This window comes from Bufo bufo, chromosome 2 (assembly GCF_905171765.1).
Source record: "Bufo bufo chromosome 2, aBufBuf1.1, whole genome shotgun sequence".
NCBI lineage: Eukaryota > Metazoa > Chordata > Amphibia > Anura > Bufonidae > Bufo > Bufo bufo.
The window spans coordinates 3,002,018-3,027,111 of NC_053390.1; the positions used below are offsets into that span (position 1 = coordinate 3,002,018).

A 25,094-nucleotide genomic window follows, 5' to 3' on the forward strand; every position below is an offset into this window, starting at 1 on the left:
ATGACAGTGCCGGGGGATAGGTGACGTCACTGGGAGGCTGATGACAGTGCTGGGGGATAGGTGACGTCACTGGGAGGCTGATGACAGTGCTGGGGGATGGGTGACGTCACTGGGAGGCTGATGACAGTGCTGGGGATAGGTGACGTCACTGGGAGGCTGATGACAGTGCTGGGGGATGGGTGACGTCACTGGGAGGCTGATGACAGTGCTGGGGGATAGGTGACGTCACTGGGAGGCTGATGACAGTGCTGGGGGATGGGTGATGTCACTGGGAGGCTGATGACAGTGCTGGGGATAGGTGACGTCACTGGGAGGCTGATGACAGTGCTGGGGATAGGTGACGTCACTGGTGATGACAGTGCTGGGGGATAGGTGACGTCACTGGGAGGCTGATGACAGTGCCGGGGGATAGGTGACGTCAGTGGGAGGCTGATGACAGTGCTGGGGGATGGGTGACGTCACTGGTGATGACAGTGCTGGGGGATAGGTGACGTCACTGGGAGGCTGATGACAGTGCTGGGGGATAGGTGACGTCACTGGGAGGCTGATGACAGTGCTGGGGGATGGGTGACGTCACTGGGAGGCTGATGACAGTGCTGGGGATAGGTGACGTCACTGGGAGGCTGATGACAGTGCTGGGGGATGGGTGACGTCACTGGGAGGCTGATGACAGTGCTGGGGGATAGGTGACGTCACTGGGAGGCTGATGACAGTGCTGGGGGATGGGTGATGTCACTGGGAGGCTGATGACAGTGCTGGGGATAGGTGACGTCACTGGGAGGCTGATGACAGTGCTGGGGATAGGTGACGTCACTGGTGATGACAGTGCTGGGGGATAGGTGACGTCACTGGGAGGCTGATGACAGTGCCGGGGGATAGGTGACGTCAGTGGGAGGCTGATGACAGTGCTGGGGGATGGGTGACGTCACTGGTGATGACAGTGCTGGGGGATAGGTGATGTCACTGTACTAGTAGGCGACGTCATTGGGGGAGGATCTAGAGCAGGAGAACATGTGACTCCTCTCTGGTTACATATGCCCCTCCCCTGAGCAGCACATGACTTGAAGGCTCCGCCCTTTATTCACAGTTGGGGTCATGATGAGGTCAGTGAGCGCAGAGTCCCCTGTCCGGGATCAGAGACGTCGCTGGGAGCGGAAAAGAGGACGGACGGCGCGGGAACTGCTGGAGACAGAGCGGGAGTACGTGGAGGACCTGGAGCTCATCACAAAGGTGACATCATTGTAATCTGTGCCCCCGATATCAGCCGCCTCCCCCCACATAAGAGACGGCGGAATATCCTCTGTTACTCCTGTTATCATTTCATTCCCTCGGGGAAAGAATGTGACTGATATCAGCCGCTCCTCTTATAACGCTCCAGTACTGATATAACCTCCAGAGACATTACATCATATGTGACTGATATCAGCCGCTCCTCTTATAACGCTCCAGCACTGATATAACCTCCAGAGACATTACATCATATGTGACTGATATCAGCCGCTCCTCTTATAACGCTCCAGTACTGATATAACCTCCAGAGACATTACCTCATATGTGACTGATATCAGCCGCTCCTCTTATAACGCTCCAGCACTGATATAACCTCCAGAGACATTACATCACATGTGACTGATATCAGCCGCTCCTCTTATAACGCTCCAGCACTGATATAACCTCCAGAGACATTACATCATATGTGACTGATATCAGCAGCTCCTCTTATAACGCTCCAGTACTGATATAACCTCCAGAGACATTACATCATATGTGACTGATATCAGCCGCTCCTCTTATAACGCTCCAGCGCTGATATAACCTCCAGAGACATTACATCACATGTGACTGATATCAGCCGCTCCTCTTATAACGCTCCAGCACTGATATAACCTCCAGAGACATTACATTATATGTGACTGATATCAGCCGCTCCTCTTATAACGCTCCAGATCTGATATAACCTCCAGAGACATTACATCATATGTGACTGATATCAGCTGCTCCTCTTATAACGCTCCAGCGCTGATATAACCTCCAGAGACATTACATCATATGTGACTGATATCAGCGCTCCTCTTATAACGCTCCAATACTGATATAACCTCCAGAGACATTACATAATATGGTACTGATATCAGCCGCTCCTCTTATAACGCTCCAGCGCTGATATAATCTCCAGAGACATTACATCACATGTGACTGATATCAGCCGCTCCTCTTATAACGCTCCAGCACTGATATAACCTCCAGAGACATTACATCATATGTGACTGATATCAGCCGCTCCTCTTATAACTCTCCAGTACTGATATAACCTCCAGAGACATTACATAATATGGTACTGATATCAGCCGCTCCTCTTATAACGCTCCAGCACTGATATAACCTCCAGAGACATTACATGTGACTGATATCAGCCGCTCCTCTTATAACGCTCCAGTGCTGATATAACCTCCAGAGACATTACATCCTATGTGACTGATATCAGCCGCTCCTCTTATAACGCTCCAGTGCTGATATAACCTCCAGAGACATTACATCACATGTGACTGATATCAGCCGCTCTTCTTATAACGCTCCAGCACTGATATAACCTCCAGATATTACATCACATGTGACTGATATTAGCCGCTCCTCTTATAACGCTCCAGTGCTGATATAACCTCCAGAGACATTACATCACATGTGACTGATATCAGCCGCTCCTCTTATAACTCTCCAGTACTGATATAACCTCCAGTGACATTACATCATATGTGACTGATATCAGCCGCTCCTCTTATAACGCTCCAGCACTGATATAACCTCCAGACATTACATCACATGTGACTGATATCAGCCGCTCCTCTTATAACGCTCCAGCACTGATATAACCTCCAGAGACATTACATCCTATGTGACTGATATCAGCCGCTCCTCTTATAACGCTCCAGCACTGATATAACCTCCAGAGACATTACATCACATATGACTGATATCAGCCGCTCCTCTTATAACGCTCCAGCACTGATATAACCTCCAGAGACATTACATCACATGTGACTGATATCAGCCGCTCCTCTTATAACGCTCCAGCACTGATATAACCTCCAGACATTACATCACATGTGACTGATATCAGCTCCTCTTATAACGCTCCAGCACTGATATAACCTCCAGAGACATTACATCATATGTGACTGATATCAGCCCCTCCTCTTATAACGCTCCAGTACTGTTATAACCTCCAGACATTACATCACATGGAACTGATATCAGCCGCTCCTCTTATAACACTCCAGTACTGATATAACCTCCAGAGACATTACATCATATGTGACTGATATCAGCCGCTCCTCTTATAACGCTCCAGATCTGATATAACCTCCAGAGACATTACATCACATGGAACTGATATCAGCCGCTCCTCTTATAACACTCCAGTACTGATATAACCTCCAGAGACATTACATCATATGTGACTGATATCAGCCGCTCCTCTTATAACGCTCCAGTACTGATATAACCTCCAGAGACATTACATCACATGTGACTGATATCAGCCGCTCCTCTTATAACGCTCCAGCACTGATATAACCTCCAGAGACATTACATCATATGTGACTGATATCAGCCGCTCCTCTTATAACGCTCCAGATCTGATATAACCTCCAGACATTACATCATATGTGACCGATATCAGCCGCTCCTCTTATAACGCTCCAGTACTGATATAACCTCCAGAGACATTACATGATATGTGACTGATATCAGCCGCTCCTCTTATAACGCTCCAGTACTGATATAACCTCCAGACATTACATTATATGTGACTGATATCAGCCGCTCCTCTTATAACGCTCCAGTACTGATATAACCTCCAGAGACATTACATCATATGTGACTGATATCAGCCGCTCCTCTTATAACGCTCCAGCACTGATATAACCTCCAGAGACATTACATCACATATGACTGATATCAGCCGCTCCTCTTATAACGCTCCAGTACTGATATAACCTCCAGACATTACATCATATGTGACTGATATCAGCCGCTCCTCTTATAACGCTCCAGTACTGATATAACCTCCAGAGACATTACATCATATGTGACTGATATCAGCCGCTCCTCTTATAACGCTCCAGTACTGATATAACCTCCAGACATTACATCATATGTGACTGATATCAGCCGCTCTTCTTATAACGCTCCAGCACTGATATAACCTCCAGAGACATTACATCATATGTGACTGATATCAGCCGCTCCTCTTATAACGCTCCAGTACTGATATAACCTCCAGAGACATTACATCACATGTGACTGATATCAGCCGCTCCTCTTATAACGCTCCAGCACTGATATAACCTCCAGAGACATTACATCACATGTGACTGATATCAGCCGCTCCTCTTATAACGCTCCAGCTCTGATATAACCTCCAGAGACATTACATCACATATGACTGATATCAGCCGCTCCTCTTATAACGCTCCAGCACTGATATAACCTCCAGATACATTACATCATATGTGACTGATATCAGCCGCTCCTCTTATAACGCTCCAGTACTGATATAACCTCCAGTGACATTACATCACATGTGACTGATATCAGCCGCTCCTCTTATAACGCTCCAGGACTGATATAACCTCCAGAGACATTACATCATATGTGACTGATATCAGCCGCTCCTCTTATAACGCTCCAGTACTGATATAACCTCCAGAGACATTACATCACATGTGACTGATATCAGCCGCTCCTCTTATAACGCTCCAGCACTGATATAACCTCCAGAGACATTACATCATATGTGACTGATATCAGCCGCTCCTCTTATAACGCTCCAGATCTGATATAACCTCCAGAGACATTACATCATATGTGACTGATATCAGCCGCTTCTCTTATAACGCTCCAGTACTGATATAACCTCCAGACATTACATCATATGTGACCGATATCAGCCGCTCCTCTTATAACGCTCCAGTACTGATATAACCTCCAGAGACATTACATCCTATGTGACTGATATCAGCCGCTCCTCTTATAACGCTCCAGCACTGATATAACCTCCAGAGACATTACATCATATGTGACTGATATCAGCCGCTCCTCTTATAACGCTCCAGCACTGATATAACCTCCAGACATTACATCATATGTGACTGATATCAGCCGCTGCTCTTATAACGCTCCAGCACTGATATAACCTCCAGAGACATTACATCATATGTGACCGATATCAGCCGCTCCTCTTATAACGCTCCAGTACTGATATAACCTCCAGAGACATTACATGATATGTGACTGATATCAGCCGCTCCTCTTATAACGCTCCAGTACTGATATAACCTCCAGACATTACATTATATGTGACTGATATCAGCCGCTCCTCTTATAACGCTCCAGTACTGATATAACCTCCAGAGACATTACATCATATGTGACTGATATCAGCCGCTCCTCTTATAACGCTCCAGCACTGATATAACCTCCAGAGACATTACATCACATATGACTGATATCAGCCGCTCCTCTTATAACGCTCCAGTACTGATATAACCTCCAGACATTACATCATATGTGACTGATATCAGCCGCTCCTCTTATAACGCTCCAGCGCTGATATAATCTCCAGAGACATTACATCACATGTGACTGATATCAGCCGCTCCTCTTATAACGCTCCAGCACTGATATAGCCTCCAGAGACATTACATCATATGTGACTGATATCAGCTGCTCCTCTTATAACGCTCCAGTACTGATATAACCTCTAGAGACATTACATCACATGTGACTGATATCAGCCGCTCCTCTTATAACGCTCCAGCACTGATATAACCTCCAGAGACATTACATGTGACTGATATCAGCCGCTCCTCTTATAACGCTCCAGTGCTGATATAACCTCCAGAGACATTACATCCTATGTGACTGATATCAGCCGCTCCTCTTATAACGCTCCAGTGCTGATATAACCTCCAGAGACATTACATCACATGTGACTGATATCAGCCGCTCTTCTTATAACGCTCCAGTACTGATATAACCTCCAGAGACATTACATCATATGTGACTGATATCAGCCGCTCCTCTTATAACGCTCCAGTACTGATATAACCTCCAGAGACATTACATCATATGTGACTGATATCAGCCGCTCCTCTTATAACGCTCCAGTACTGATATAACCTCCAGACATTACATCACATGTGACTGATATCAGCCGCTCCTCTTATAACGCTCCAGCACTGATATAACCTCCAGAGACATTACATCATATGTGACTGATATCAGCCGCTCCTCTTATAACGCTCCAGTACTGATATAACCTCCAGAGACATTACATCATATGTGACTGATATCAGCCGCTCCTCTTATAACGCTCCAGTACTGATATAACCTCCAGACATTACATCACATGTGACTGATATCAGCCGCTCCTCTTATAACGCTCCAGCACTGATATAACCTCCAGAGACATTACATCCTATGTGACTGATATCAGCCGCTCCTCTTATAACGCTCCAGTACTGATATAACCTCCAGAGACATTACATCATATGTGACTGATATCAGCTGCTCCTCTTATAACGCTCCAGCACTGATATAACCTCCAGAGACATTACATCACATATGACTGATATCAGCCGCTCCTCTTATAATGCTCCAGCACTGATATAACCTCCAGAGACATTACATCACATGTGACTGATATCAGCCGCTCCTCTTATAACGCTCCAGTACTGATATAACCTCCAGAGACATTACATCATATGTGACTGATATCAGCCGCTCCTCTTATAATGCTCCAGTACTGATATAACCTCCAGAGACATTACATCACATATGACTGATATCAGCCGCTCCTCTTATAACGCTCCAGTACTGATATAACCTCCAGAGACATTACATCATATGTGACTGATATCAGCCGCTCCTCTTATAACGCTCCAGCGCTGATATAACCTCCAGAGACATTACATCATATGTGACTGATATCAGCCGCTCCTCTTATAACGCTCCAGTACTGATATAACCTCCAGAGACATTACATCACATGTGACTGATATCAGCCGCTCCTCTTATAATGCTCCAGCACTGATATAACCTCCAGAGACATTACATCACATGTGACTGATATCAGCCGCTCCTCTTATAACGCTCCAGTACTGATATAACCTCCAGAGACATTACATCATATGTGACTGATATCAGCCGCTCCTCTTATAACGCTCCAGCGCTGATATAACCTCCAGAGACATTACATCATATGTGACTGATATCAGCCGCTCCTCTTATAACGCTCCAGTACTGATATAACCTCCAGAGACATTACATCACATGTGACTGATATCAGCCGCTCCTCTTATAATGCTCCAGCACTGATATAACCTCCAGAGACATTACATCATATGTGACTGATATCAGCCGCTCCTCTTATAACGCTCCAGTATTGATATAACCTCCAGAGACATTACATCATATGTGACTGATATCAGCCGCTCCTCTTATAATGCTCCAGCGCTGATATAACCTCCAGAGACATTACATCACATGTGACTGATATCAGCCGCTCCTCTTATAATGCTCCAGCACTGATATAACTTTCAGAGACATTACATCACATGTGACTGATATCAGCCGCTCCTCTTATAACGCTCCAGTACTGATATAACCTCCAGAGACATTACATCATATGTGACTGATATCAGCCGCTCCTCTTATAATGCTCCAGTACTGATATAACCTCCAGAGACATTACATCACATATGACTGATATCAGCCGCTCCTCTTATAACGCTCCAGTACTGATATAACCTCCAGAGACATTACATCATATGTGACTGATATCAGCCGCTCCTCTTATAACGCTCCAGCGCTGATATAACCTCCAGAGACATTACATCACATATGACTGATATCAGCCGCTCCTCTTATAACGCTCCAGCTCTGATATAATCTTCTCTTCCAGTTCTATGATGAGGTGTTCAGGGTTCGCTGCGGGAGTCTGGCGTTGGCGCAGGAAGGAATCTGCGGCACCATCCCCAGTCTGGTGAAGGTGAACCGGTGAGGAGACGGGAGGACCCCGGGGGCAGCTCCTGCGGCTCCCACTGCGGGGGGACACGTGACTCAGGTGACGCCCTTTTTGTGTTGCAGGTCTCTGCTCATGTCTCTGGAGCGGGATATGGCGCCCTCCGGCTTCCAGACCTTCTCCCAGTACCTGCATCTCTACAAGAAGCACGCCGACTGCATGGACGCCACGCGGCACGCCGTACAGGTGAGGCTGCACTGCATTCTGGGAGAGTCCGTCATGTGACAGCTGGGGACGGGAGAATACGGTCTGCTAGAAGAGCAGAATTGTGACCGCAGCTCTGGATGTGAGTGTAATATGAGACATGATGGAACAGCAGAATTGTGACCGCAGCTCTGGATGTGGGAGGAGTATGAGACATGATGGAACAGCAGAATTGTGACTCCGCGAGAGCGGTCCAGGAGCGCGGTGTCTCCTCCGCGAGAGCGGTCCAGGAGCGCGGTGTCTCCTCCGCGAGAGCGGTCCAGGAGCGCGGTGTCTCCTCCGCGAGAGCGGTCCAGGAGCGCGGTGTCTCCTCCGCGAGAGCTGATGTGGCAGGGACAGGACCCCCTCACCTTCCCAGTTTGACAACACCTGCAGAAAGGGGGTCTTCTGAGGGGTGCTGGCGGAGTTGGGAGTTCTGTCACTGCTCCTCCCCCCGAGCCAGAGACGTGACACCACCCTCCAGTCAGTTCTTCTTCCCCACGCTGTCACTACACCCCCCCCCCCCCCCCCCCCCACTGCTCGGTCACAGCCGCTCCACGCCCCCAGCTCGTCCCCCGCTCCACTGCTCCGGTAAACAAGGCCATCCCAGCCCTGCTACTTGCCCGCAGCAGGGCTAAGCTACTGAACAAACTGCATGTCCCGGGCGTCGGGCGATACAATTTCCACACCCTTGTATCACTATTATCACTACTCTGTGTGCGGCTATGCTGCCCCTGTCGGTGACATCACTACTCTGTGTGCGGCTATGCTGCCCCTGTCGGTGACATCACTATTCTGTGTGCGGCTATGCTGCCCCTGTCGGTGACATCACTATTCTGTGTGCGGCTATGCTGCCCCTGTCGGTGACATCACTATTCTGTGTGCGGCTATGCTGCCCCTGTCGGTGACATCACTATTCTGTGTGTGGCTATGCTGCCCCTGTCGGTGACATCACTACTCTGTGTGCGGCTATGCTGCCCCTGTCAGTGACATCACTACTCTGTGTGCGGCTATGCTGCCCCTGTCGGTGACATCACTATTCTGTGTGCGGCTATGCTGCCCCTGTCGGTGACATCACTACTCTGTGTGCGGCTATGCTGCCCCGTCGGTGACATCACTACTCTGTGTGTGGCTATGCTGCCCCTGTCGGTGACATCACTACTCTGTGTGCGGCTATGCTGCCCCTGTCGGTGACATCACTACTCTGTGTGCGGCTATGCTGCCCCTGTCGGTGACATCACTACTCTGTGTGCGGCTATGCTGCCCCTGTCGGTGACATCACTATTCTGTGTGCGGCTATGCTGCCCCTGTCGGTGACATCACTACTCTGTGTGTGGCTATGCTGCCCCTGTTGGTGACATCACTATTCTGTGTGTGGCTATGCTGCCCCTGTCGGTGACATCACTACTCTGTGTGCGGCTATGCTGCCCCTGTCGGTGACATCACTACTCTGTGTGCGGCTATGCTGCCCCTGTCGGTGACATCACTATTCTGTGTGCGGCTATGCTGCCCCTGTCGGTGACATCACTACTCTGTGTGCGGCTATGCTGCCCCTGTCGGTGACATCACTATTCTGTGTGCGGCTATGCTGCCCCTGTCGGTGACATCACTATTCTGTGTGTGGCTATGCTGCCCCTGTCGGTGACATCACTACTCTGTGTGCGGCTATGCTGCCCCTGTCGGTGACATCACTACTCTGTGTGTGGCTATGCTGCCCCTGTCGGTGACATCACTATTCTGTGTGTGGCTATGCTGCCCCTGTCGGTGACATCACTACTCCCGTTGTACTGACATCTCGTCTCTTTCAGACTCAGGTAAAGAAGAAGAAATCTTTTGCTCGCTTCATGAAGTTGCAGGAATCCCGTCCGGAATTTCAGGGCCGAACCCTGGAGCAGCTGCTGGAGCTCCCCCTGCAGAGGGTCATGAGGTAAGTGCCCCTGTAATCCGGCATCCAATAATCCAGAACCCTGGAGCTCCCCCTGCAGAGGGTCATGAGGTAAGTGCCCCTGTAATCCGGCATCCAATAATCCAGAACCCTGGAGCTCCCCCTGCAGAGGGTCATGAGGTAAGTGCCCCTGTAAGCCGACATCCAATAATCCAGAACCCCGGAGCTCCCCCTGCAGAGGGTCATGAGATAAGTGCCCCTGTAATCCGGCATCCAATAATCCAGAACCCTGGAGCTCCCCCTGCAGAGGGTCATGAGGTAAGTGCCCCTGTAATCCGGCATCCAATAATCCAGAACCCTGGAGCTCCCCCTGCAGAGGGTCATGAGGTAGGTGCCCCTGTAATCCGGCATCCAATAATCCAGAACCCCGGAGCTCCCCCTGCAGAGGGTCATGAGGTAGGTGCCCCTTGTTTGATGCTCCGCCTCTTGCCGCAGGTACAGACACTACCTCCTGGACCTGGTGGAGAACACATTTCCGGACAGTCCTGACTCTGCCCATCTTAATGGTAAGAGATGATGCTTGTCTGGTGGGAGTAGTAGTATGGAGCATCCCTCCCCCGGAGCTGTGCTGTCTCGTGTGTGTGGCCAGTGACATGTGTCTTCTCAGGAGCTCTCCAGGCCGTGTGCCACGTGTGTGACCACATCGAGAACATGCAGCAGCTGCAGGAAAATGACCAACAGCTGCAGAGAGTCCAGAAACTGCTGAAAGGCCGGAGGACCCGAGTCCTGTCCCCAGGTGATGGCCGGAGGACTAACTCCTCTCTGCTGGGGGGGGGGGGGCGCAGAAAATGGCTCTGAGCACTATGTGGGGGGGAGCCAGCAAACGGCTCTGAGCACTACATGAGGGGGGGCGCAGCAAACGGCTCTGAGCACTACGTGGGGGGGGGGGGGGGCACAGCAAACGGCTCTGAGCACTACATGGGGGGGGTGCAAACGGCTCTGAGCACTAACCTGGAGGGGGGGTAGTAAACGGCTGTGAGCACTAACCTGGAGGGGGGTAGTAAACGGCTCTGAGCACTAACCTGGAGGTGGGGGTAGTAAACGGCTGTGAGCACTAACCTGGAGGCGGGGATAGTAAACGGCTCTGAGCACTAACCTGGAGGGGGGGGTAGTAAACGGCTCTGAGCACTAACCTGGAGGTGGGTGTAGTAAACGGCTGTGAGCACTAACCTGGAGGCGGGGGTTGTAAACGGCTCTGAGCACTAACCTGGAGGGGGGGGTAGTAAACGGCTCTGAGCACTAACCTGGAGGTGGGGGTAGTAAATGGCTGTGAGCACTAACCTGGAGGCGGAGGTAGTAAACTGCTCTGAGCACTAACCTGGAGGCGGGGGTAGTAAACGGCTCTGAGCACTAACCTGGAGGTGGGGGTAGTAAACTGCTCTGAGCACTAACCTGGAGGCGGGGGTAGTAAACTGCTCTGAGCACTAACCTGGAGGGGGGGGGTAGTAAACGGCTCTGAGCACTAACCTGGAGGTGGGGGTAGTAAACGGCTGTGAGCACTAACCTGGAGGCGGGGGTAGTAAACTGCTCTGAGCACTAACCTGGAGGGGGGGGGGGGTAGTAAATGGCTCTGAGCACTAACCTGGAGGGGGGGGGTAGTAAACGGCTCTGAGAGCTACATCTACACCAGGGGGCAGCAAATGAGTGTGACCAGAGGGGCGCTTCCTTATGATGGGGTGCTGGTCTCTTTGCGTCTGTCAGGTGGCTGTAATGTGGATGGATATCGGCGCCATTATTACGGCCAGAACCCCGGACCGCCGCCCTCATAGGCCCATACAGTGCTGTTAGTCCGGGTCCATACTAAATGTCATTGTTATGGGGGGGGGCTCTTGCTTTTGTGCTCAGTGTCTTTATATTGATGATGGGGAAACTACATTTGTGCAGAGACCTTGCTGATAACGGCGTCGGTTACAGCGCGGTGATGAGACACCTCTGACCAGTCCTGCCCCTCAGCTCATGGCAGAGATCATCAGTACAGTTGTAGGATTCAGCCAGCCGTGGTCTAGGGCCTTGAGTCTGGGGCAGGGGATCAGCTGGGGCCTGTAGTCCGGGACCCCGAGCTGTAGTCTGGTGCAGGGGATCAGCTGGGGCCTGTAGTCCGGGACCCCGGGCTGTAGTCTGGTGCAGGGGATCAGCTGGCGCCTGTAGTCTGGGGCCCTGGGCTGTAGTCTGGTGCAGGGGATCAGCTGGGGCCTGTAGTCTGGTGCAGGGGATCAGCTGGGGCCTGTAGTCCGGGACCCCGGGCTGTAGTCTGGTGCAGGGGATCCGCTGGCGCCTGTAGTCCGGGACCCCGGGCTGTAGTCTGGTGCAGGGGATCAGCTGGCGCCTGTAGTCCGGGTCCCCGGGCTGTAGTCTGGTGCAGGGGGTCAGCTTGGGCCCCAGGCTGTAAACTGACGCCTGCTCGTGTGACTCTCTTTTAGGGAGGCGCTTCATCAGAGAAGGCTGGCTGTCTCTTGTCCCTCCCAGTGGAGAAGAAGTTAAACCTCGGATGCTCTTCCTCTTCTCTGACATCCTCTTGGTCACCGCCCCATGTCACCCTTTGCACCCCTTCAACGCTCAGAAGTTCTGTTGTCGTGCTGTCTACCCCCTGATGGAGTGCCAAGTGGAGAAAGTTCTGGGACACACTCAGGGCCAAGGAGGTCTCATCAGTGTATGTACTTACCGTACAGGAGGTGACGGGCTCCTGGTTCTCCAGATCTGCAGTGAATACTCATGAGGAAACCAAAGAGTTGTTGGCTGTCCATTGGTGATGTGTGAGGGCAGACTGTCGGGGCAGCATCCTCCCATATAAAAGCACATTGTGCCTCTGTCCCCCGCAGGCTCGCTCTCGTACTCAGCAGCTCCTTCTCAAGCTCGTCGTGCTGGGCGGCGCTCTCAGATCCTGGTTTCCATTTCTCCCATCCCTGCGATCCTTGTTGTGTTGTTGATTTGGTGCTTGCTGTGTCATTGTCCACATGTGTCACATATCACAATCAACATCTCCTCGTGGACTCGTCCTGGGGCTCCAGCTCTTCCCCTTTCTCCCTGAGATCCTTGTTGCTTATTCGTTGCTCAGTGTAATTTTCTGTCCACATATATCACAGGGCTCCAGCTCTCAACCCTCTCTCCACTCCCTGAGGTCCTTGTTTCCCTTTCTCCACTCCCTAAGTTCTGTGCTTCCCTTTGTCCGCTCCCTGAGATCCTTCTTTACCTTTCTCCACTCCCTGAGATCCTTCTTTACCTCTCTCTGCTCCCTGAGATCTTTGTTTCCCTTTCTCTGCTCCCTGAGATCTTTGTTTCCCTTTCTCCACTCACTGAGATCCTTGTTTCCCTTTCTTCACTCACTGAGATCCTTGTTTCCCTTTCTTCACTCCCTGAGATCTTTCTTTACCTTTCTCCACTCCCTCAGATCCTTGTTTCCCTTTCTCCGCTCCCTCAGATCCTTGTTTCCCTTTCTCCACTCCCTCAGATCCTTGTTTCCCTTTCTCCACTCCCTCAGATCCTTGTTTCCCTTTCTCCACTCCCTCAGATCCTTGTTTCCCTTTCTCCACTCCCTCAGATCCTTGTTTCCCTTTCTCCACTCCCTCAGATCCTTGTTTCCCTTTCTCCACTCCCTCAGATCCTTGTTTCCCTTTCTCCACTCCCTCAGATCCTTGTTTCCCTTTCTCCACTCCCTCAGATCCTTGTTTCCCTTTCTCCACTCCCTCAGATCCTTGTTTCCCTTTCTCCACTCCCTCAGATCCTTGTTTCCCTTTCTCCACTCCCTCAGATCCTTGTTTCCCTTTCTCCACTCCCTCAGATCCTTGTTTCCCTTTCTCCACTCCCTCAGATCCTTGTTTCCCTTTCTCCACTCCCTCAGATCCTTGTTTCCCTTTCTCCACTCCCTCAGATCCTTGTTTCCCTTTCTCCACTCCCTCAGATCCTTGTTTCCCTTTCTCCACTCCCTCAGATCCTTGTTTCCCTTTCTCCGCTCCCTCAGATCCTTGTTTCCCTTTCTCCACTCCCTCAGATCCTTGTTTCCCTTTCTCCACTCCCTCAGATCCTTGTTTCCCTTTCTCCACTCCCTCAGATCCTTGTTTCCCTTTCTCCACTCCCTCAGATCCTTGTTTCCCTTTCTCCACTCCCTGAGATCCTTGTTTCCCTTTCTCCACTCCCTCAGATCCTTGTTTCCCTTTCTCCACTCCCTCAGATCCTTGTTTCCCTTTCTTTGCTCCCTCAGATCCTTGTTTCCCTTTCTCCACTCCCTCAGATCCTTGTTTCCCTTTCTCCACTCCCTCAGATCCTTGTTTCCCTTTCTCCACTCCCTCAGATCCTTGTTTCCCTTTCTCCACTCCCTCAGATCCTTGTTTCCCTTTCTCCACTCCCTCAGATCCTTGTTTCCCTTTCTCCACTCCCTCAGATCCTTGTTTCCCTTTCTCCACTCCCTCAGATCCTTGTTTCCCTTTCTCCACTCCCTCAGATCCTTGTTTCCCTTTCTCCACTCCCTCAGATCCTTGTTTCCCTTTCTCCACTCCCTCAGATCCTTGTTTCCCTTTCTCCACTCCCTCAGATCCTTGTTTCCCTTTCTCCACTCCCTCAGATCCTTGTTTCCCTTTCTCCACTCCCTCAGATCCTTGTTTCCCTTTCTCCACTCCCTCAGATCCTTGTTTCCCTTTCTCCACTCACTCAGATTTTTGTTGCTGATTCGGTGCTTGGTGTCATTTTCTATCCACATTGCATGCCACATATCACAGATGACGTCTCCTCAAAGACTAGTCACGGGGCTCCAGCTCTCAACCCTGAGGTCCTTGTTTCCCTCTCTCTGCTCCCTGAGATCTTTGTTTCCCTTTCTCTGCTCCCTGAGATCTTTGTTTCCCTTTCTCCACTCACTGAGATCCTTGTTTCCCTTTCTTCACTCACTGAGATCCTTGTTTCCCTTTCTTCACTCACTGAGATCCTTGTTTCCCTTTCTTCACTCCCTGAGATCTTTCTTTACCTTTCTCCACTCCCTCAGATCCTTGTTTCCCTTTCTCCACTCCCTCAGATCCTTGTTTCCCTTTCTCCACTCCCTCAGATCCTTGTTTCCCTTTCTCCACTCCCTCAGATCCTTGTTTCCCTTTCTCCACTCCCTCAGATCCTTGTTTCCCTTTCTCCACTCCCTCAGATCCTTGTTTCCCTTTCTCCACTCCCTCAGATCCTTGTTTCCCTTTCTCCACTCCCTCAGATCCTTGTTTCCCTTTCTCCACTCCCTCAGATCCTTGTTTCCCTTTCTCCACTCCCTCAGATCCTTGTTTCCCTTTCTCCACTCCCTCAGATCCTTGTTTCCCTTTCTCCACTCCCTCAGATCCTTCTTTCCCTTTCTCCACTCCCTCAGATCCTTGTTTCCCTTTCTCCACTCCCTCAGATCCTTGTTTCCCTTTCTCCACTCCCTCAGATCCTTGTTTCCCTTTCTCCACTCCCTCAGATCCTTGTTTCCCTTTCTCCACTCACTCAGATTTTTGTTGCTGATTCGGTGCTTGGTGTCATTTTCTATCCACATTGCATGCCACATATCACAGATGACGTCTCCTCAAAGACTAGTCACGGGGCTCCAGCTCTCAACCCTGAGGTCCTTGTTTCCCTTTCTACACTAACTGAGATCCTTGTTTCTTTCTCTCCGAGATCCTTATTTTTTCCCCTCTCTCTGCTCCCTGATAACCTTGTTTGCCTTTCTTAGCTCCCTTAGATCCTTGATTTCCTTTCTAAGGCTACTTTCACACTAGCGTTCTGCTGTCCGCTCGTGAGCTCCGTTTGAAGGGGCTCACGAGCGGAGCAGAACGCTTCCGTCCAGCCCTGATGCAGTCTGAATGGATGCGGATCCGCTCAGACTGCATCAGTCTGGCGGCGTTCAGCCTCCGCTCGCCTCCGCACGGCCAGGCGGACAGCTGAACGCTGCTTGCAGCGTTCGGGTGTCCGCCTGGCCGTGCGGAGGCGAGCGGATCCGTCCAGACTTATAATGTAAGTCAATGGGGGCGGATCCGCTTGAAGATGACACCATATGGCTCAATCTTCAAGCGGATCCGTTCCCCATTGACTTACAATGGAAAGTCTGAACGGATCCGCTCAGGCTACTTTCATACTTAGAAAATTTTCTACGTTTTAATGCAGACGGATCCGTTCTGAACGGATGCGAACGTCTGCATTATCGGAGCGGATCCGTCTGATGAAACATCAGACGGATCCGCTCCGAACGCTAGTGTGAAAGTAGCCTTAGCTCCTTGTTTCCCTCTCTCCACTCCCTGAGATCCTTTTTTCCCTTTGTCTGCTCCCCAAGATCCTTGTTGCCCTTTCTCTGCTCTCTGACATCCTTGCTTCCCTCTCTGATATCCTTGCGTCCCTTTCTTTGTTCCCTGAGATCCTTGCGTCCTTTTCTTTGTTTCCTGAGATCCTTGCGTCCCTTTCTTTGTTCCCTGAGATCCTTGCTTCCCTTTCTTTGCTCCCTGAGATCCTTGCGTCCTTTTCTTTGCTCCCTGAGATCCTTGCGTCCCTTTCTTTGCTCCCTGAGATCCTTGCGTCCCTTTCTTTGCTCCCTGAGATCCTTGCGTCCCTTTCTTTGCTCCCTGAGATCCTTGCGTCCCTTTCTTTGCTCCCTGAGATCTTTGCTCCCTGAGATCCTTGCTTCCCTTTCTTTGCTCCCTGAGATCTTTGCTTCCCTTTCTTTGCTCCCTGAGATCTTTCTCTTTCTTTGCTCCCTGAGATCTTTCCTTCCCTTTCTTTGCTCCCTGAGATCTTTGCTTCCCTTTCTTTGCTCCCTGAGATCTTTGCTTCCCTTTCTTTGTTCCCTGAGATCCTTGCGTCCTTTTCTTTGTTTCCTGAGATCCTTGCGTCCCTTTGTTTGTTTGTTCCCTGAGATCCTTGCGTCCCTTTCTTTGTTCCCTGAGATCCTTGCTTCCCTTTCTTTGCTCCCTGAGATCCTTGCGTCCTTTTCTTTGCTCCCTGAGATCCTTGCGTCCCTTTCTTTGCTCCCTGAGATCCTTGCGTCCCTTTCTTTGCTCCCTGAGATCCTTGCGTCCCTTTCTTTGCTCCCTGAGATCCTTGCGTCCCTTTCTTTGCTCCCTGAGATCTTTGCTCCCTGAGATCCTTGCTTCCCTTTCTTTGCTCCCTGAGATCTTTGCTTCCCTTTCTTTGCTCCCTGAGATCTTTCTCTTTCTTTGCTCCCTGAGATCTTTCCTTCCCTTTCTTTGCTCCCTGAGATCTTTGCTTCCCTTTCTTTGCTCCCTGAGATCTTTGCTTCCCTTTCTTTGCTCCCTGAGATCTTTGCTTCCCTTTCTTTGCTCCCTGAGATCTTTGCTCCCTGAGATCTTTGCTTCCCTTTCTTTGCTCCCTGAGATCTTTGCTTCCCTTTCTTTGCTCCCTGAGATCTTTGCTTCCCTTTCTTTGCTCCCTGAGATCTTTGCTCCCTGAGATCTTTGCTTCCCTTTCTTTGCTCCCTGAGATCTTTGCTTCCCTTTCTTTGCTCCCTGAGATCTTTGCTTCCCTTTCTTTGCTCCCTGAGATCTTTGCTTCCCTTTCTTTGCTCCCTGAGATCTTTGCTTCCCTTTCTTTGCTCCCTGAGATCCTTGCGTCCCTTTCGTCCCTTTCTTTGCTCCCTGAGATCCTTGCGTCCCTTTCGTCCCTTTCTTTGCTCCCTGAGATCTTTGCTTCCCTTTCTTTGCTCCCTGAGATCTTTGCTTCCCTTTCTTCGCTCCCTGAGATCCTTGTAGCTTATTCAGTGCCATTTTTCTCCACAGCTGTCATTCAAAAGAGAAAAACTTCTGTTCATGTCGTCTAACCATCAAGATATGAACGGCTGGTACGAGAGCCTGGTGATGGCCGTGAGGTGAGTGCTGCGCCCCGATCTTACCAGTCAGTTCTCATCCTCTGTTTAGTCCTCGTTCTGGTCGGTCAGTCTTGTTCTCCTCAGTCCTAGTCATTAATCGGTTCTCATTTACCTCTACTTAAAGGCGTTGTCTCACCCCATATAACTTGGAGGTGGGACATAGAAACCTAGAATGTGTCGGCAGATGAGAACCATTTGGCCCATCTAGTCTGCCCAATATACTGAATACTATGGATAGCCCCCGGCCCTATCTTATATGAAGGATGGCCTTATGCCTATCCCATGCATGCTTAAACCCCTTCACTGTATTTGCAGCTACCACTTCTGCAGGAAGGCTATTCCATGCATCCACTACTCTCTCAGTAAAGTAATACTTCCTTATATTACTTTTAAACCTTTGCCCCTCTAATTTAAAACTGTGTCCTCTTGTGGTAGTTTTTCTTCTTTTAAATCTTCTCTCCTCCTTTACCGAGTTGATTCCCTTTATGTATTTAAAAGTTTCTATCATATCCCCTCTGTCTCTTCTTTCTTCCAAGCTATACATATTAAGGTCCTTTAACCTTTCCTGGTAAGTTTTATCCTGCAATCCATGTACTAGTTTAGTAGCTCTTCTCGCCTATCTTTAGAACGGAGCCTGTAAAGTGAAGGAGGGCACATCACACATGCCGAAAATAACCGGGCACTGGCTCGGCTGTTTCTATAAGCCTCATAGAAGTGAATAGAGCGGTGGCCGCGCTTGCAAGGTGCGCTTCCCATTCATTTAAATGGGACTTCTGAAAAGTCGCTCAACTATTTTCGGCATTCCCATAGGCATGATTGATGGGCGCCCTCCTTCACTTTACAGGCTCCGTTCTAAAGATGAGTGTGGGTCCCAGAGGTGGGAGTTGCACCTACGAGACATTAGGGGCATTTCCTGGTGATATATACCCCAATGTCTGAGGTGAGACAGTCCCTTTTATCCTGTATCAGCCAATTCTCATTCTCCATGAAGTCCTCATTATGGTCAGTCAGTTCTTGTTCTCTTCTCAGTCTTCGTCATCATTTCTCATCTTGCTCTTCTCATCAGTCAGTTCTCATTCTGTGCAGTCCTCGTTATCAGCAGTCGGTTCTCCCCAGTCCTCGTTATCGGCAGTCTGTCCTCCCCAGTCCTCGTTATCAGCAGTCGGTTCTCCCCAGTCCTCGTTATCAGCAGTCGGTTCTCCCCAGTCCTCGTTATCGGCAGTCTGTCCTCCCCAGTCCTCGTTATCAGCAGTCGCTTCTCCCCAGTCCTCGTTATCAGCAGTCTGTCCTCCCCAGTCCTCGTTATCAGCAGTCGGTTCTCCCCAGTCCTCGTTATCAGCAGTCGCTTCTCCCCAGTCCTCGTTATCAGCAGTCGCTTCTCCCCAGTCCTCGTTATCAGCAGTCGCTTCTCCCCAGTCCTCGTTATCAGCAGTCGCTTCTCCCCAGTCCTCGTTATCAGCAGTCGCTTCTCCCCAGTCCTCGTTATCAGCAGTCGCTTCTCCCCAGTCCTCGTTATCAGCAGTCGCTTCTCCCCAGTCCTCGTTATCAGCAGTCGCTTCTCCCCAGTCCTCGTTATCAGCAGTCGCTTCTCCCCAGTCCTCGTTATCAGCAGTCGCTTCTCCCCAGTCCTCGTTATCAGCAGTCGGTTCTCCCCAGTCCTCGTTATCAGCAGTCTGTCCTCCCCAGTCCTCGTTATCAGCAGTCGGTTCTCCCCAGTCCTCGTTATCAGCAGTCGGTTCTCCCCAGTCCTCGTTATCAGCAGTCTGTCCTCCCCAGTCCTCGTTATCGGCAGTCTGTTCTCCCCAGTCCTCGTTATCAGCAGTCGGTTCTCCCCAGTCCTCGTTATCAGCAGTCGGTTCTCCCCAGTCCTCGTTATCAGCAGTCTGTCCTCCCCAGTCCTCGTTATCAGCAGTCGGTTCTCCCCAGTCCTCGTTATCAGCAGTCTGTTCTCCCCAGTCCTCGTTATCAGCAGTCGGTTCTCCCCAGTCCTCGTTATCAGCAGTCGCTTCTCCCCAGTCCTCGTTATCAGCAGTCGCTTCTCCCCAGTCCTCGTTATCAGCAGTCGGTTCTCCCCAGTCCTCGTTATCAGCAGTCGCTTCTCCCCAGTCCTCGTTATCAGCAGTCTGTCCTCCCCAGTCCTCGTTATCAGCAGTCGGTTCTCCCCAGTCCTCGTTATCAGCAGTCTGTTCTCCCCAGTCCTCGTTATCAGCAGTCTGTTCTCCCCAGTCCTCGTTATCAGCAGTCGGTTCTCCCCAGTCCTCGTTATCAGCAGTCGGTTCTCCCCAGTCCTCGGTATCAGCAGTCGGTTCTCCCCAGTCCTCGTTATCAGCAGTCGCTTCTCCCCAGTCCTCGTTATCAGCAGTCGCTTCTCCCCAGTCCTCGTTATCAGCAGTCGCTTCTCCCCAGTCCTCGTTATCAGCAGTCGCTTCTCCCCAGTCCTCGTTATCAGCAGTCGCTTCTCCCCAGTCCTCGTTATCAGCAGTCGCTTCTCCCCAGTCCTCGTTATCAGCAGTCGCTTCTCCCCAGTCCTCGTTATCAGCAGTCGCTTCTCCCCAGTCCTCGTTATCAGCAGTCGCTTCTCCCCAGTCCTCGTTATCAGCAGTCGCTTCTCCCCAGTCCTCGTTATCAGCAGTCGCTTCTCCCCAGTCCTCGTTATCAGCAGTCGCTTCTCCCCAGTCCTCGTTATCAGCAGTCGCTTCTCCCCAGTCCTCGTTATCAGCAGTCGCTTCTCCCCAGTCCTCGTTATCAGCAGTCGCTTCTCCCCAGTCCTCGTTATCAGCAGTCGCTTCTCCCCAGTCCTCGTTATCAGCAGTCGCTTCTCCCCAGTCCTCGTTATCAGCAGTCGCTTCTCCCCAGTCCTCGTTATCAGCAGTCGCTTCTCCCCAGTCCTCGTTATCAGCAGTCGCTTCTCCCCAGTCCTCGTTATCAGCAGTCGCTTCTCCCCAGTCCTCGTTATCAGCAGTCGCTTCTCCCCAGTCCTCGTTATCAGCAGTCGCTTCTCCCCAGTCCTCGTTACCAGCAGTCGCTTCTCCCCAGTCCTCGTTACCAGCAGTCGCTTCTCCCCAGTCCTCGTTACCAGCAGTCGCTTCTCCCCAGTCCTCGTTACCAGCAGTCGCTTCTCCCCAGTCCTCGTTACCAGCAGTCGCTTCTCCCCAGTCCTCGTTATCAGCAGTCGCTTCTCCCCAGTCCTCGTTATCAGCAGTCGCTTCTCCCCAGTCCTCGTTATCAGCAGTCGCTTCTCCCCAGTCCTCGTTATCAGCAGTCGCTTCTCCCCAGTCCTCGTTATCAGCAGTCGCTTCTCCCCAGTCCTCGTTATCAGCAGTCGCTTCTCCCCAGTCCTCGTTATCAGCAGTCGCTTCTCCCCAGTCCTCGTTATCAGCAGTCGCTTCTCCCCAGTCCTCGTTATCAGCAGTCTGTTCTCCCCAGTCCTCGTTATCAGCAGTCTGTTCTCCCCAGTCCTCGTTATCAGCAGTCTGTTCTCCCCAGTCCTCGTTATCAGCAGTCTGTTCTCCCCAGTCCTCGTTATCAGCAGTCGGTTCTTCCCAGTCCTCGTTATCAGCAGTCGCTTCTCCCCAGTCCTCGTTATCAGCAGTCGCTTCTCCCCAGTCCTCGTTATCAGCAGTCGCTTCTCCCCAGTCCTCGTTATCAGCAGTCGCTTCTCCCCAGTCCTCGTTATCAGCAGTCGCTTCTCCCCAGTCCTCGTTATCAGCAGTCGCTTCTCCCCAGTCCTCGTTATCAGCAGTCGCTTCTCCCCAGTCCTCGTTATCAGCAGTCGCTTCTCCCCAGTCCTCGTTATCAGCAGTCGCTTCTCCCCAGTCCTCGTTATCAGCAGTCGCTTCTCCCCAGTCCTCGTTATCAGCAGTCGCTTCTCCCCAGTCCTCGTTATCAGCAGTCGCTTCTCCCCAGTCCTCGTTATCAGCAGTCGCTTCTCCCCAGTCCTCGTTATCAGCAGTCGCTTCTCCCCAGTCCTCGTTATCAGCAGTCGCTTCTCCCCAGTCCTCGTTATCAGCAGTCGCTTCTCCCCAGTCCTCGTTATCAGCAGTCGCTTCTCCCCAGTCCTCGTTATCAGCAGTCGCTTCTCCCCAGTCCTCGTTATCAGCAGTCGCTTCTCCCCAGTCCTCGTTATCAGCAGTCGCTTCTCCCCAGTCCTCGTTATCAGCAGTCGCTTCTCCCCAGTCCTCGTTATCAGCAGTCGCTTCTCCCCAGTCCTCGTTATCAGCAGTCGCTTCTCCCCAGTCCTCGTTATCAGCAGTCGCTTCTCCCCAGTCCTCGTTATCAGCAGTCGCTTCTCCCCAGTCCTCGTTACCAGCAGTCGCTTCTCCCCAGTCCTCGTTACCAGCAGTCGCTTCTCCCCAGTCCTCGTTACCAGCAGTCGCTTCTCCCCAGTCCTCGTTACCAGCAGTCGCTTCTCCCCAGTCCTCGTTACCAGCAGTCGCTTCTCCCCAGTCCTCGTTACCAGCAGTCGCTTCTCCCCAGTCCTCGTTACCAGCAGTCGCTTCTCCCCAGTCCTCGTTATCAGCAGTCGCTTCTCCCCAGTCCTCGTTATCAGCAGTCGCTTCTCCCCAGTCCTCGTTATCAGCAGTCGCTTCTCCCCAGTCCTCGTTATCAGCAGTCGCTTCTCCCCAGTCCTCGTTATCAGCAGTCGCTTCTCCCCAGTCCTCGTTATCAGCAGTCGCTTCTCCCCAGTCCTCGTTATCAGCAGTCGCTTCTCCCCAGTCCTCGTTATCAGCAGTCGCTTCTCCCCAGTCCTCGTTATCAGCAGTCGCTTCTCCCCAGTCCTCGTTATCAGCAGTCGCTTCTCCCCAGTCCTCGTTATCAGCAGTCGCTTCTCCCCAGTCCTCGTTATCAGCAGTCGCTTCTCCCCAGTCCTCGTTATCAGCAGTCGCTTCTCCCCAGTCCTCGTTATCAGCAGTCGCTTCTCCCCAGCCCTCGTTATCAGCAGTCGCTTCTCCCCAGTCCTCGTTATCAGCAGTCGCTTCTCCCCAGTCCTCGTTATCAGCAGTCGCTTCTCCCCAGTCCTCGTTATCAGCAGTCGCTTCTCCCCAGTCCTCGTTATCAGCAGTCGCCTCTCCCCAGTCCTCGTTATCAGCAGTCGCCTCTCCCCAGTCCTCGTTATCAGCAGTCGCCTCTCCCCAGTCCTCGTTATCAGCAGTCGCCTCTCCCCAGTCCTCGTTATCAGCAGTCGCCTCTCCCCAGTCCTCGTTATCAGCAGTCGCCTCTCCCCAGTCCTCGTTATCAGCAGTCGCTTCTCCCCAGTCCTCGTTATCAGCAGTCGCTTCTCCCCAGTCCTCGTTATCAGCAGTCGCTTCTCCCCAGTCCTCGTTATCAGCAGTCGCTTCTCCCCAGTCCTCGTTATCAGCAGTCGCTTCTCCCCAGTCCTCGTTATCAGCAGTCGCTTCTCCCCAGTCCTCGTTATCAGCAGTCGCTTCTCCCCAGTCCTCGTTACCAGCAGTCGCTTCTCCCCAGTCCTCGTTACCAGCAGTCGCTTCTCCCCAGTCCTCGTTACCAGCAGTCGCTTCTCCCCAGTCCTCGTTACCAGCAGTCGCTTCTCCCCAGTCCTCGTTACCAGCAGTCGCTTCTCCCCAGTCCTCGTTATCAGCAGTCGCTTCTCCCCAGTCCTCGTTATCAGCAGTCGCTTCTCCCCAGTCCTCGTTATCAGCAGTCGCTTCTCCCCAGTCCTCGTTATCAGCAGTCGCTTCTCCCCAGTCCTCGTTATCAGCAGTCGCTTCTCCCCAGTCCTCGTTATCAGCAGTCGCTTCTCCCCAGTCCTCGTTATCAGCAGTCGCTTCTCCCCAGTCCTCGTTATCAGCAGTCGCTTCTCCCCAGTCCTCGTTATCAGCAGTCGCTTCTCCCCAGTCCTCGTTATCAGCAGTCGCTTCTCCCCAGTCCTCGTTATCAGCAGTCGCTTCTCCCCAGTCCTCGTTATCAGCAGTCGCTTCTCCCCAGTCCTCGTTATCAGCAGTCGCTTCTCCCCAGTCCTCGTTATCAGCAGTCGCTTCTCCCCAGTCCTCGTTATCAGCAGTCGCTTCTCCCCAGTCCTCGTTATCAGCAGTCGCTTCTCCCCAGTCCTCGTTATCAGCAGTCGCTTCTCCCCAGTCCTCGTTATCAGCAGTCGCTTCTCCCCAGTCCTCGTTATCAGCAGTCGCTTCTCCCCAGTCCTCGTTATCAGCAGTCGCTTCTCCCCAGTCCTCGTTATCAGCAGTCGCTTCTCCCCAGTCCTCGTTATCAGCAGTCGCTTCTCCCCAGTCCTCGTTATCAGCAGTCGCTTCTCCCCAGTCCTCGTTATCAGCAGTCGCTTCTCCCCAGTCCTCGTTATCAGCAGTCGCTTCTCCCCAGTCCTCGTTATCAGCAGTCGCTTCTCCCCAGTCCTCGTTATCAGCAGTCGCTTCTCCCCAGTCCTCGTTATCAGCAGTCGCTTCTCCCCAGTCCTCGTTATCAGCAGTCGCTTCTCCCCAGTCCTCGTTATCAGCAGTCGCTTCTCCCCAGTCCTCGTTATCAGCAGTCGCTTCTCCCCAGTCCTCGTTATCAGCAGTCGCTTCTCCCCAGTCCTCGTTATCAGCAGTCGCTTCTCCCCAGTCCTCGTTATCAGCAGTCGCTTCTCCCCAGTCCTCGTTATCAGCAGTCGCTTCTCCCCAGTCCTCGTTATCAGCAGTCGCTTCTCCCCAGTCCTCGTTATCAGCAGTCGCTTCTCCCCAGTCCTCGTTATCAGCAGTCGCTTCTCCCCAGTCCTCGTTATCAGCAGTCGCTTCTCCCCAGTCCTCGTTATCAGCAGTCGCTTCTCCCCAGTCCTCGTTATCAGCAGTCGCTTCTCCCCAGTCCTCGTTATCAGCAGTCGCTTCTCCCCAGTCCTCGTTATCAGCAGTCGCTTCTCCCCAGTCCTCGTTATCAGCAGTCGCTTCTCCCCAGTCCTCGTTATCAGCAGTCGCTTCTCCCCAGTCCTCGTTATCAGCAGTCGCTTCTCCCCAGTCCTCGTTATCAGCAGTCGCTTCTCCCCAGTCCTCGTTATCAGCAGTCGCTTCTCCCCAGTCCTCGTTATCAGCAGTCGCTTCTCCCCAGTCCTCGTTATC

The 25,094-nt window shown here is 51.7% G+C and overlaps 1 protein-coding gene across 8 annotated transcripts in view; it reads left to right on the forward strand.

The window, feature by feature from the left end:
• Nucleotides 1-25,094, forward strand: part of ARHGEF39 (Rho guanine nucleotide exchange factor 39) — a 34,328-nt gene that overhangs the window by 3,466 nt on the left and 5,768 nt on the right. For 6 of the 8 annotated variants that reach the window (XM_040420686.1, XM_040420689.1, XM_040420687.1 and 3 more), the window contains exons 3-10: nt 1,085-1,230; nt 7,964-8,058; nt 8,149-8,269; nt 10,075-10,193; nt 10,647-10,717; nt 10,819-10,947; nt 12,632-12,861; nt 17,939-18,027. In XM_040420686.1, coding sequence (XP_040276620.1) covers nt 1,085-1,230; nt 7,964-8,058; nt 8,149-8,269; nt 10,075-10,193; nt 10,647-10,717; nt 10,819-10,947; nt 12,632-12,861; nt 17,939-18,027 — 1,000 coding nt within the window. The remainder of the gene's footprint in view (nt 1-1,084; nt 1,231-7,963; nt 8,059-8,148; nt 8,270-10,074; nt 10,194-10,646; nt 10,718-10,818; nt 10,948-12,631; nt 12,862-17,938; nt 18,028-25,094) is intronic. The other 2 variants (XM_040420692.1, XM_040420691.1) reach the window with 1 other exon arrangement.